Source organism: Vicia villosa, linkage group LG1, assembly GCF_029867415.1.
Source record: "Vicia villosa cultivar HV-30 ecotype Madison, WI linkage group LG1, Vvil1.0, whole genome shotgun sequence".
In the NCBI taxonomy this organism is placed as follows: domain Eukaryota; kingdom Viridiplantae; phylum Streptophyta; class Magnoliopsida; order Fabales; family Fabaceae; genus Vicia; species Vicia villosa.
In genome coordinates, this window is record NC_081180.1 from 95551580 (window position 1) to 95564739 (window position 13160).

Consider the following 13160-nt stretch of genomic DNA (forward strand, 5'->3'; position numbering starts at 1 on the left):
TTACCAACATAATAAACAACAATAAAAAACTTATGAGCAAACTATACTTACATCATAGTGGTGTAGATCCTTATCAGCCACTCGCAACTGAAAATGATTAGCACGAACTTGAATTTTCCTTCCCAATTTTCCTTCTGAGACGACGGAGCCGACTCTAGAGTAGCCTTCTGTTTAACTTCGGCAGTCAGGCTCTCGATGGAGATCAGAGCCGAACTCAAGGAAGCAACCGGCGCTGCGATAGATGGAACAAACGGCGCTGAAACAGATGGACGAACAACCGGAGCTGCAACAACAGACGGAGGAGAGGTAACCGGGGCCGGAGCATATGACGGAGGAGGTGGATGTCCGGAGGAAGAAGGATTGGAGGTACGTCCACCGCGAGAGCCACGGCCACCACCACCACGGTCTGATCCTGCAGCATTGATGGATGATTGTTGAGAATGTGCAGGAGATGGTTGACTCCGGCGATTTTCGGGATGATTTCCTCCACCGCGGCGAGACATTGTGATGAAAGCAGTAACAAGAGATAGAAAACGTTAAAGCAAAGAAGAAGACTTAGGATCGAAAATGATTTGGGATATTTTGAAAGAAAAATGGGTGAGAAGCTTTTAAATAGGAAAGTGTTTTAGAAGTTAACCGTCTGAGAGTGGTGGGGAGAAGGAAAAGAGAACTTCGAAATTTCAAAAGGTTTTTTATTCTTTTAAATAGGGCGTGGCTGTGGAGCTTCCCAATTTTTGTTACGTAGGCTTTTAAGTAGGAAAGTGTTACCATATTTCTTAGAAGGTAACCGTCTTAGAAGGCTTACGTAGGCACATGTGTCCACATTTCTTACCTGATCAGGGGACGTCATTACAAAAAAATCAAACAAAGGGGTGCGCTGGGAAAGTCAAAGTTCTATGTTTATAATCCAGAAGATGGATAGTGTTCGCGGCGATGAAATCCAAGAATCTACATATTGAAATCAGAACAATCCAAAAACTAAGATGATAAATCCAATACAATAACACTGTGCGATACAATCCGAAATCAGAACAAAACAAAACAAAACACGTCAAACAAAACAAAAACACGTTATTCTGCCCGACGAGCGTTACAAAATACACATCAAACAAAATAAAAACACATTATTCTTCCCGACGAGCGAACTCCTCCGAATGAATATAATTATACCAATCCTCATCTCACTCAGTATCAGAACCATCAGCGTTGATCACGCCTGAAGACTGAGTCTGCACGTCCGAGCCATGGACCCCTAGGGGACGAGAAGCAGAACCAGTCAAAACCTTCTTCTTCTCCTTCACCTCCTTCACCTCCTTCTTTGAAGAACCCTTTCTTCCCTTAGCGCCACCCATTCCTGCGTAAAAATGAAGAAAGAAAGGTCCATGAGACCTCCTTTTATAAAAGAATAAAGGGACACAAACTTCAAAGAAATAGGCACAATAAACAAAGGCGTTAAAAATAAAGTACTTGCAAATTAAAACGGGCACTCCCTACCCTCTCTAGAAGACGCAGTCCTGCGTGCTGGTTGATTGTCTGACATGTTCCTGTAAACAATTGAAATCGATTAATATGCGAGACAAAATAAAAAACAAAAAAATTTGAACTTCTGATACATTTCGGAAGTTCATTTCCGAAAACTGGGATGGAGGTGTTTTCGGAAATGAACTTCCGAAACACCCCTGCGATGGAGTTTTCTGCAACTTCCATGGCAGACCCCTAAACCAAACTTCAAACCAAATCAAAATGCTTCTAAACAACCTAAATACTACTAACAACCTAACCATATATCATTTATGCAATTAAAACCCTAAATAACATGCATTTGAATAATATATCTAAAAACTTCAAAACTTACAAAGTGTTAGGATTGAGGGCTTTTGAATGTTGTTTAGCAGTGTGATTGGAGCCTTGATGCAGCTTTGGAGTTCTGTTTGCACAAATTTTCGCCTTTGCCACTTTTTGTTTTGATTTAGGGTAAATGATTGGGGGAGGGGGAGTGTTTTGATAAATCTGCAGAAATCGCAGTATTTCGGAAGTGAACTTCCGAAATAATGTTTTCGGAAATGAACTTCCGAAATAAGTCAATTTTTTCAAAAAAAGACGCTTTCGGAAATGAACTTCCGAAGCAGAGGTATTTTGAAATTTTCGCTGGGGGTGACCCCATAGGAAGGTGGCTAAAGAAATTTTCTTATAGAAATGGGGAACCAAAACCAGAAAAAGATAAAATAAAAGAACCAAATTACAATAATTTTAAGTGCATCCAATCATTATTGCTTTTAATTTATCAATACGAGTATATATGAGTTATTAATCACGATAAAAAAAGCAAAAAATTCTCAAAAACAACTACTCATGTGAGATATTCACATAAGATCTTGTAGATAAACTTTACAAGGTTATTTAATTGGAACTCATAATCATGATAAGAGACCACCTAATCTCTTTAAAACAAATCAACTTATTGCTATTAGTAGATTTTTATCTCATGGATGCAAAAAGTAAAAATGATTCTCTCTTGTGCTACCATGTTTGGGTTGATGCTCCAATTCTCATAAGCATGATTGAAAGAAAACTTGCTACCATGATTTAAGTCGCAACAAAACCGATAAAATAAATATAAACGAAATAATAAGACATTAAATAATTGGACATAGTAATAGTAGACAAGATCCAAAGAAACTATGGTTATCTTACTATTTACCCATTAACAAACATTGACACCAAGAAAAGTTAAAATGAAATTAGAACTTATTTACTATAGTATTCTTCAACTTATGACATATAATCATTCTTTTCTATTAAAAGCATTGCAATTTTCAAAAACCAAATTAAAAAGTGTATTTTAAAATTTATAAAATATTCCAAAATCTAACAATGATTTATCTTAATACTATATCAAAATAAAAGAATTTAAAACTAAATAAATTTGAATTGAATCATTTGAATTGTTTAAATTTTTAAATTTTTTAAAATTTTTCAACCGCCTCATCTAAACACACTTTAAAGGTTTCCTATGAATCCCCTACCCCCGCCCTACTCTGACCATGAAGAATAATGTGATTATCTCGTACTTTTTACTTGACTCTTAGCTTCCACATTCGTTTCAATCTTAAACCCCTAACCCCAACCTACATGCACAACAAAGAAGTTTCGCCCAAACAATTAACAATGTTTGTAATATACCTCTGAGTTAGCTTCGTAAACCAATGATTAAGGATGATCAGATGGAAATCATCATCTTTGAAGAAGAATATTTGGTAGCTGTGGAGAATTGTAAGCACAATCTCCATAAACTTATTATCTGACCCAAAGATATGCTTTCTTTAAAGTCAACGCCTTGCGTTTAAGTGAGGTTTCTTATGCAAATGGGGTTTGATTTTATTGGGGAATGGTTTTTACAAGTTCACTTTTAGAGCGTTGAAAATTTAAGACAAGTCAAGGCAATAAACTCGTTAAACCTTAACTCGTGTTTATTAAAATTATTTTCCTTGTATAGGGACTTCAATCCCAACATTTAACATTAAACTTCGACACAAGTCTATATTAGAATTGCATGTCTGTTAAAACACTCTTGTTAGGGTAGTATTTGCTTTATCATTTTCCCATGGATCGATGCGATATTACCGCTGTTCTACAATTAATAATGTTTTGAGTAAGGATTTTAGAAAGGTTTTGGTGTCAGAAAATAACGATTGCTTGAAAAAGTAAGTAATGACGGTAAAAAGTTATTTTGAAACATCCAAAAGATTTACTCTAAAAAGATCTATCCCTAAAATCAATCAATTATTATAAATCATTTGTACAAATTGTCCCTGACATCTATCCCTAAAATCAGTCAATTATTATAAATCATTTGTACAAATTGTCCCAAACATCAAGTCCGACATGTGTCCTTCTGAGAACATAATTTCAAGATTCAAGTTAAGTATCAAGGAAATGGCTTAAATTAGACTAAAGTGAAAATCTGGAATGCAAATGACATTTTCAATAATCAGATTTGGAGCTCCAAATATTGTGCCTATTGCAGGAACTAAAACTTCCATATAATTAGGAAGAGTGTCATTTTTGTGAAAGGCGATTTTTATAAATTAAAAAATGTAAAGGAATGAGTAGTATGCGAGGTTGCCCTTGAATCAAGGATCCTGGATAAAGAATTAGATTTAAAAGATTGAACAGAACAACTGATAATAATAATAATAATATTGGTCTCCCAAGGAATCAATTTGGAGGCGGGGAGCGGGGAAACATCCTCCGAACATTTCCTGCCCCGTTGACATCCCTAGTCTCCCCTCAATCCAAGTCTGTGATAGGGTTCTAGCCATTCAAACTTGAGTGTAAGCTACCAACTGCCGCTACTGCTGAAGATTTATACATTGATCAGAGACATGAATCACTTACAAGCAAGTTGGGATTCTACAATAGGAGTAGCGTGTTATGATGGAACTTTTTTGTCCATCTCAATCTCTTCAAATTTGCAACTGTTACTGTAATAAGCATTTTCATCTTTTTGATAAACTCTGGCCTTGGTCTCATGCATTTTTTTCATTCTTCTGCTTAGTTGTAATACTTAGTTTCTTCTCTGAGTTAAACTGATATAGCAGGAGAAAATATGTCATTGATGACCTGTACCTCTGATCAATGAAATTGAGCTGGAAAAAACCCTTGTGGTTGTGGATGTCAGATGCAATATATAACTCATTTGAACAACATCGGTAAAAATGACAATTCTCATTATAGATAATTTCTAACTGTCAAAAGCTTCATATGATTCACCGTGAAAACACGAAATTGACTAAGGATTAGTAAAGAATGATAATCCTTACCTAAATAATGACCAATTATGCAACTAAGTAACACCATCACATCATCATGCAAATATCATATAACTACTACAGTAGTACAATCTAAGCATTATAACTATAGCTACTATTATTTCTCAAGAATATAAAACTGACTATGGTTAGGCCGAGTTAAGGGTTTCGTAACATGAGCATCCTTTCAGCTCACAGCATCATTTGCCTCGAGTGAAGTTTGCTTTTTCTTGAAGACACCCCACAAGTAATGTTTGGATTGAAACCCTGTCCAAACGATGACGTAAATTAAAATGGAATCTTAAGATGGATAAATAATTGGACTGAAATGTTAAACTGAATTTCGCTAGAATAGATGAAACTCACTCTGATGTTGGATTGGAAGCAAGGTGGAAGGAAAAATTAAAAGCACTGCATTTTCGGTCACAACTCTTACGGCCTCTTCAGTCCGAATGATATCATCAACCAGCTTATCAAAGACACTGATAGATGATCGGTAAATATTATATAGATATATCAATTTAATGTAAGATCGCATTGACATGATTTCAAACTTGTCTAAGAAACTACCTTTCATTTACAGGAAAGAAATAAAGAGCAATGCTCTTATCAGTTGGTCCTTTCTTCTTGAAGCTAGTAGGCCACACCGCAGATCTGGGAAGCAAATCAGCGGAAAGCACTTCTGGGAAAAGATCAACCTCCTCCAGAACTTTGGGGGATGCTAAACTGGACAAATGGGCCAGAAGTTTGACAGTACCGGTAGTTTTACTTTTATCACAGAAGAGCAAGTTTCCCCTACTAACCAGAAAATTCAACTTCAATGATATTCACCATTAAGCTATAAAAGTTCACTGATTTTCAAACGAAGGAGGCAAAACAAAATTGATACCTCCATATTGGTTCTGCAATCGGTTGTGCATCAACATGAACTTCCAAAGGAATTAAATCATCAGTGACAGTAACTTGAGAGATTTGAATAGATTCAGGAACAACGTTGCTATTTGGTGAATTTGATGGAACTGGTTCACACTCATTTTTAGATTCAGTTTCTTGTTCATGGCTGATATTATGCATGCCAGATTTAACTTTTCCGTTCTTCCCCTTCTCTTTAATCTTCCTTTTGTGCTGTTGATTTCTTTCCTTCAGTCTCTTTACACAATGTTTCAGTTTTCTTCGGGTTTGGATTCTGTAATTGGCCAAACTTGCCAATTTAGTTTTTTGCGATATTTGCTTTGGTTCACAATCCTCACAAAACCATATAACTTCATCAGTAAAAATCACAGGTCCATCTAAACAGTACCTGGAAGGAAAAGGACACAAAGAGCATGAAATTGCAACTTTATAAAGTTCATAATTTGAGGTGTTTAAACCTGAAGCTAAATACGACAACAAAAACTTGCTACAAGAGCATCAAATAATGCAGCAAAAAGAAGTAAGCAGTGAACGATAAGTACCTGTGAAGAGCACAAGCCTCACACTTGTTGCAAAAAACTATAGCCTCGATAAAACCTACATCGCCACACTTGAGACAAACACTCTCCTGCAACAGGTATATAGATTTTTACTGAAATGGTTCCTAACTCAATTAAGATCAAAAGTGAAGCTCCGCATATGTATTCTTCTATAAAAACTATAACAGATGTAATCATGATTCATGTCTGCACATAAAACCTGTAGTTAATTAGTAAGCTCAGTTCGACTTTTGAGTCGTGCGTGCTCGATCAAAAACAAAAACACAATTACTAGAACTTAATAACACTTTCCCCCATTTTGAGGTCCAACATTTTCGCCGAAAATCAGAACATAAACATTTGTACCAGCTGTAAAAAAAAAAACTAACATATTCTACTGATCATTTCAAATTTTATGGATATCATGTTTATCAACTTTTGTACATGCTAGCAGAACTGTTGGTTAGTTAATGGTAACAAACATGAAGCACGGACACCCCGAACATGACACCGACATCAACTCGGCAACTCCAGTAATAATTTGAAAAATTGAATAAATTAAACGTAATCCCAACTCAGACACGCCATTTTTCAGAGGTTTCGGTGCTAATAACAGTTAACAATATTCTGTATCAAAAGCATTAAAATAAACCTAAATTACAGAAACAAAGATTTATTAATTGTAATTAAAAATCACTGAGTAGGATCAGGACATTGGATTTCTAAAATAACCTTGCAACTAAATATCCTAATATAGATCTATAATAGTAAGAATTAATAATAAAAAACACAGAATGATTAAATAAATAAAAATTTAAATAAAAAACAAAGCAAGAAAGAAAAAAAGTTGCATCCCTGAATTAAAACCACATTACCATTGAAATTTCGTTAACAATAGCAACATTTGAACATTGAATTAATCAGCTGAAAAAGAAAAATTACCATTGAAATTGTAGCGTGAAGAAGGCAATCAAGAAAGCGATGTTTGGATTTCAATAAGTTGTTACTCTGAGAAGCGATTTTGGAGTAATTCACTTTTTTGATTGAGAAGCGATTTTGAGGATTTGGAAGCAAAAACAAAGGCTTTGATTCATCAAGTACAAAACACAAGTGGAAACGGATTATTTGTCTGTTACGAACCCGAATACGCAAAACTAGAAGGAAATAACTTCAAAATCTCATTATTTTAAAAATAAATTAAATCAGCTGAAATTTTCAAAAAGAAAATTTTATTTTATTTATATATAGATAGGTTTGGTAAATAGAATTATAATAGGACAAAATAAAATACATAAATTGTGGAAATTTAAATATAGAACATGGTAGGAGAGCTCAGTTAACTCTTAAGATTGATATCAGAAAGGCTTACAATAGGGTGGATTGGGGATTCTTAAGAAGTATGATGCTGAAGATGGGTTTTTCGGAGAGGTGGACACACTGGATTTGGATGTGTGTTACGTCAGTTCACTATTCGGTTCTAGTTAACTCGGACACAGTTAGACCTATTGTGCCTGAAAGAGGACTCAGGCAAGGCGACCGACTGTCGCCTTATCTTTTCATTCTTATATCTGAAGGTCTTTCGACCCTCATCAAGGGTTCTGTAGCGAGAGGAGATATCCATGGTATCCAAATTTGCAGAGGGGCACCTAGTGTGTCGCATCTTCTTTTTGCTGACGACTGTTTTCTATTTTGCAGGGCCAATGTGGAGGAAGTTTATCATCTTATGGAGGTTCTGAATATCTATGCAAAGGCTTCTGGTCAGGAAATCAATTTAACCAAATCTGAGGTCTTTTTTCAACCGGAATCTGAGTTTGCCTGCCCAGAAGGATCTTGCAAATATCATGGGAGTCCGTCATGTCTTAGGGACAGGCAAGTACTTATGGCTGCCCTCTATGATCGGGAGGAGTAAAAAGTTTACTTTTGCTTTCATCAAAGACCGTATTTGGCAACGGATTAATTCTCGGAAAGTTCGGTCCCTGTCAAAAGCTGGTAAAGAAGTCATGATTAAATCGGTTCTCCAAGCTATCCCGGCTTACGTGATGAGTATATTTATTTTGCCTGAATCAGTGATTAATGATAGTGAGAGAATGTTGAATGCTTTTTGGTGGGGTGGAGGTTCTAACAGTAAGGGTATTTGTTGGATGGCGTGGGACCGTTTAGCTTGTTCTAAGAAGGACGGAGGTCTTGGTTTCAGAAATTTTAGAGCTTTTAATATGGCTATGATGGCTAAGCAAGGATGGTTTATTTTGAGTCACCCGCAATCTTTAGTGTCCAAATTCTTCAAAGCAAGGTACTTCCCAAAAACATCTTTCTTTGAAACTAATCTTGGTTCTAATCCTAGTTTTGTATGGAGGAGTATTTGGAAAGCTAGAGATGTTCTTATGCTCGGTTGTAGGTGGAGTATAGGTGACGGTAGGCAGATTAAGGTTATGCAGAAACCTTGGATTCGGGGAAAAGATGAGAGGTATGTTTCGGGACCACAACAACATGGTATCTATAATATGGTGGTTAAAGATGTGTTGTTGCCAAATGTAAAACAGTGGAATATGAGGTTGATTCGAGAGCTGTTTGATTTTACAAGAGCGGAAGCTATCACTATTGTCCCGTTAGTGGAGGACGTTGTCGTTGATCGTTTGGTGTGGAGGGAGAAGAAAGATGGTCAATATAGTGTTCGTTCCGGTTATCGTGTTTGGAAGAGTAGACAGAAGCTTCCTATTCAGGAGAATATTGAGGTTAATTGGAATGGATTGTGGTCTATTATTTCCCCCCACGAGTGAAACACCTTCTTTGGCGGATTTGCTCAGGTTGTTTTCCTTCCCGGGTCCGGCTAAGACAACACCATGTCCCTTGTCCTATTACGTGTCAATTTTGCGGGGAGGTGGAGGAGGATGATTGACATGTTTTTGTCGGATGTCCGGAGACTATCGAGTTTTGGAGGACAGCAGGTTTGTACGACATTGTTGCACCTCTCCTTCTTCTTTCTAATGATATTCGATCTCTTATTTTGAACTTGTGTACTAGGGAGGATAGGAAGGCGGCGGGGCGCTTTGCTATGATGATTGAGTTGATGAGGCATAACAGGAATGATTTTATTTGGAATAATGAGAAGGAGGAGGCATCAAGGCTTGGGTGGTTAGCTTTTCACAAGAGGCATGAGTGGTGGTTGGCTAAAAATCCTCAGGATGGATAGGATGCCCTTCCTTCCACTCTTTCTTGGATCCCCCCTTCCCGGTTGGGTTAAGTGTAATGTTGATGCGGGTTTTAACCGTCACCAAGGAACTACTAATAGAGGTTGGTGTATCCAGGATAATTTGGGGAACTTTGTTAAAGCCGGTGTTGCTTAGGATGTTGGTTCATTTTCTATCATAGAAGCGGAAGCATTGGCTTTAAAGGAAGCTATCCAAAGTGCTTTAGCCCTTCAGCTTGATCATGTTATTTTTGAGGGTGATTCTCTTCAAGTAGTTCAAGCTATTCATTCCAATATCATAGGTGGTTCTGAATTTAATTTTATTATTCGCTCTATTAAACTTTTACTTTGTAATTTTCCGAACTTTGAGGTAGAGTTCGTTAAACGTCAAGCGAATATGGTTGCCCATTGTCTTACAAAGGCGGTCAATTCTTAGCCTCGACGCAGTTATGTTAACAGTATTCCTCGTTGTATTGATTCTATTCTTATGAATGAAAGAAGTTAAGTTTGTTTTGGTAAAAGAAAATATATATATATATATATATATATATATATATATATATATATATATATATATATATATATATATATATATATATATATATATATATATATATATATATATATATATATATATATATATATATATATATATATATATATATATATATATATATATATAACATAATGTATTTTAATTATGTGTGAAATATCTCAACAAATATATATTTGATTTAGTAATTGTGTAAATTTTGTTATGTAGATTATGATGTAATATTAATTCTTGAAATATATACATAAATATAAAGATTGTGAAATCTCTTTCCACGTAACCACACCATGAATTAAATCTTAAAGGTTTAGCAGTTGAATTTTATTGTAAAATATTATTAACTCAACTACTCAAGATAGTGAAGTATTACTTTTTTTTGTTACTAAGAATGTATCATTGTTCATGTATTAAATAATTATGTATCTTATAAAATTAATTGATATATTTTTATATTATTTTAAAAATTAAATTATATAATGGTCTATGGCTCGGTTTAGTAAGACAGTTTTTGTGCTTATGTCTTAACGTTTATAGTTTATAAGCTCATATGATACTAAAAAGTTGTTTGATAACCGTCTTTTCATCACGAACTTATAGTTTATTTTACTAACTTATAGCTTATTTTTCAGACGCTACTTTAAATAGCGTTTTAGCTTATAACTTATCATATTTTCTTCCACTTTTGTCTTTATTATTTTAATTAAATTTTATTATTATTCTTTATAATTTATTTTAATTTATATAAAACAATTATATATTAAATATCTTTTATGACATTTCAATTTATCAGCTATTAAACTACTAATTTTACTAAACACTTCAACTAACTTATCATCTATAATTCATCAGCTATAAGCTATTAGTCATTAGCCATCAGTCATCAATGATCATCTATAAGTCATCAACTATAAGCTATAAAGTAGTTTATCTATCAACCGCTATTTTTACTAAAGAGAGTCTATGGAGTGAGTATCACAAACCCGGTTATTTTAGTAATTACTTGTTTAGTGAAATATTGTAATTAAAGTGTTCAACCAAAAATAAGTAATTAGTTAATCAAAATAAATAAACGAAAACTTTAACAGTTGGATCTTCAAAATTTTGAAATAAATGGCCAAGATTAAATGACTGACAAAAGTACGAATCACACAGATTTGATTAAAAGCATACAATGTTTGTCCTTTAATTTTTTCTCCATATGGAAATCTGAATACTGGCAACCAAAACTGATGTTGCTTCTTACAGAGAAATTTTGTTGCTTTTTCAATGTGTAGCAATTATGAATGCATTCAGACATATCTACTACGTTTTGTTTCTTCTGCTTCTTATCAATCTCAATTTTTGTTTATTGCTCTATGACAAGTACTCATCAATTATCACATAACCTTGCTTAGCTTGTTACATTAAGTTTGAAACAATGTCCATTTATGTTAATATAGTCATCTAAACAAAGTGCATTATAATCATTTTGTTTCAATAATCAACTAAAAATACTAAAGAAAACAAGAACTTTTTCTTATGTCCTAAAAATTTACAAGATCCAATCATCAAAAAACTGATTCCAGAACACAAAAACCTAGTAAAACTGGCTTCTAGGAGTCATATAAAGAGCTTCATCATTACTAACCCAATCATCACCAAAATTCTGTGTTTCATTAAAACAAATAGGCCTAATCCTCACCCTTGGTTTACATGGTGGCAACAAAGGAACTGATGCTTCATTCTTAATCATTCTAGCTGCATCCCTCACTCTAGGCCTCTTCTCATTATCAGGATGAACACAAACAAGCCCTACCAATAACACTCTTTCCATCTCAACGATATCGAATTCCCCCATCAATTTCGGATCCGCCGCGTCCACAAGTCTATTCTTTTCCCACAGCTTCCAAACATAGTCGCCAACGACAGTTCCGTCGTCTCCAACGGGTTTCCTCCCTGTCGCGACTTCAATCACCACGACTCCGAAACTATACACATCGGTCTTCACGGTAGGAATCCCGGTATAAACGTATTCCGGTGCTAGATACCCCATTGTTCCTGCTGGTATAGTAGCATCCCTTGTGCTAGAACTATGTTCATACACTTCTGCAAGCCCGAAATCGCCAAGTTTCGCATTGAAATCTACATCAAGCATTATGTTACATGTCTTCACATCTCTATGAATGATCTGTCTCTCACATTCTTCATGGAGATAAGTAAGAGCAGCCGCGACGCCAAGAATTATATTAACCCTTTGTTTCCACGAAAGCACAAATGAAGATCTTAAATTTTTATGCAGAACTTTATCAAGGCTTCCATTAGGTAGATACTCATAAACCAAAACCAATTCATTCTCTTCACAGCACCATCCCTTGAGCTGAACCAGATTCTTGTGCCGCAAGCAACCAACCATTGTAGCGAACTCGGTTGCGAAAGGATTGTGTAAACAGTCCAAATCATCCATTTTTTCGAATCTCTTCACAGCTACATCACCTCCAAATGGAAGTGACCCTTTATAAACTTTTGCAGATGCACCTTCACCAACTAGTCTAGCTCTGTTAAACCCCATTGTAGCTGATGTTATCTCTGAAAGTGCTAACCTCATTGGAACTTTATTTGTTTGAAATCTACAACTCTGTCCTTCTCTAATCTTTCTAATCACACCCCCCTTTTTCCTTTTCATGTAAACACATATCACAAGAACTAATGCCAATGCTGACACAACAAAAGCTGTTATTCCACCAATTCCAAGAGCTAAATCACCAATATTTTTCCCTTGAAAATTTTCACCTTTTTTCTTCGACGCTTTCAAATCGCCGGCATAGCACAAGAAACAATCACCTTCTTCTAAATTATCCATAGGACTATTAGAATAAGAATAACTCAAAGTTTTGAACTGCCAATGATGAACAAGGTGAATACTCGAACCTTTTCCATTAGAAGCCGAGAAACCAACATGCATAAACTCTTTGAATCTCTCAGAAACATCAACGAGTGATGCAAGAATCGGTGTTGGTGGCCTAGTTGACGAATAACCAACCCAAACACGAACCATTTTCATGTCATCTCGATACTCAATCCATGCAGTGATGATTTTCCCACTTTTCAAATCAACCCCACGTGAAAGAACATCAACAGAAGCAAAAGAAACAACACTGCTAAGATCAATACCAACATGG

The 13160-nt window shown here is 35.3% G+C and overlaps 2 protein-coding genes and 1 long non-coding RNA gene across 3 annotated transcripts in view; all 3 read right to left on the bottom strand.

The window, feature by feature from the left end:
- Positions 1-1290: 1290 nt before the first annotated feature.
- On the bottom strand, positions 1291-1918 carry LOC131612871 (uncharacterized). The gene is made up of 3 exons (XR_009287491.1): positions 1856-1918; positions 1495-1544; positions 1291-1354 (listed from the first exon to the last, which is right to left on the bottom strand). It is a non-coding gene; the product is annotated as an uncharacterized LOC131612871 (long non-coding RNA).
- A 2795-nt stretch (positions 1919-4713) lies between these two features.
- LOC131612879 (uncharacterized) lies at positions 4714-7430 on the bottom strand. The gene is made up of 6 exons (XM_058884629.1): positions 7205-7430; positions 6266-6351; positions 5701-6111; positions 5382-5606; positions 5178-5293; positions 4714-5078 (listed from the first exon to the last, which is right to left on the bottom strand). The coding sequence occupies exons 1-6, from the start codon at positions 7205-7207 to the stop codon at positions 4999-5001; spliced, it is 921 nt and encodes a 306-aa protein (XP_058740612.1). The 5' UTR covers positions 7208-7430; the 3' UTR covers positions 4714-4998.
- A 4102-nt stretch (positions 7431-11532) lies between these two features.
- LOC131612890 (L-type lectin-domain containing receptor kinase S.6) overlaps positions 11533-13160 on the bottom strand; it is a 2199-nt gene continuing 571 nt past the window's right edge. The window contains exon 2 of the mRNA XM_058884641.1: positions 11533-13160. Coding sequence (XP_058740624.1) covers positions 11579-13160 — 1582 coding nt within the window. The 3' untranslated portion in view covers positions 11533-11578.

What these genes read in the sequence shown, in the direction of transcription:
- LOC131612879 (XM_058884629.1), bottom strand. An exon ending in GAGGCTTGTGCTCTTCACAG is followed by an intron (nt 6,112 to 6,265) that starts GTACTTATCGTT and finishes TTTTCCTTCCAG; the next exon opens with GTACTGTTTAGATGGACCTG. An exon ending in TTCTTTCCTGTAAATGAAAG is followed by an intron (nt 5,294 to 5,381) that starts GTAGTTTCTTAG and finishes ATCATCTATCAG; the next exon opens with TGTCTTTGATAAGCTGGTTG.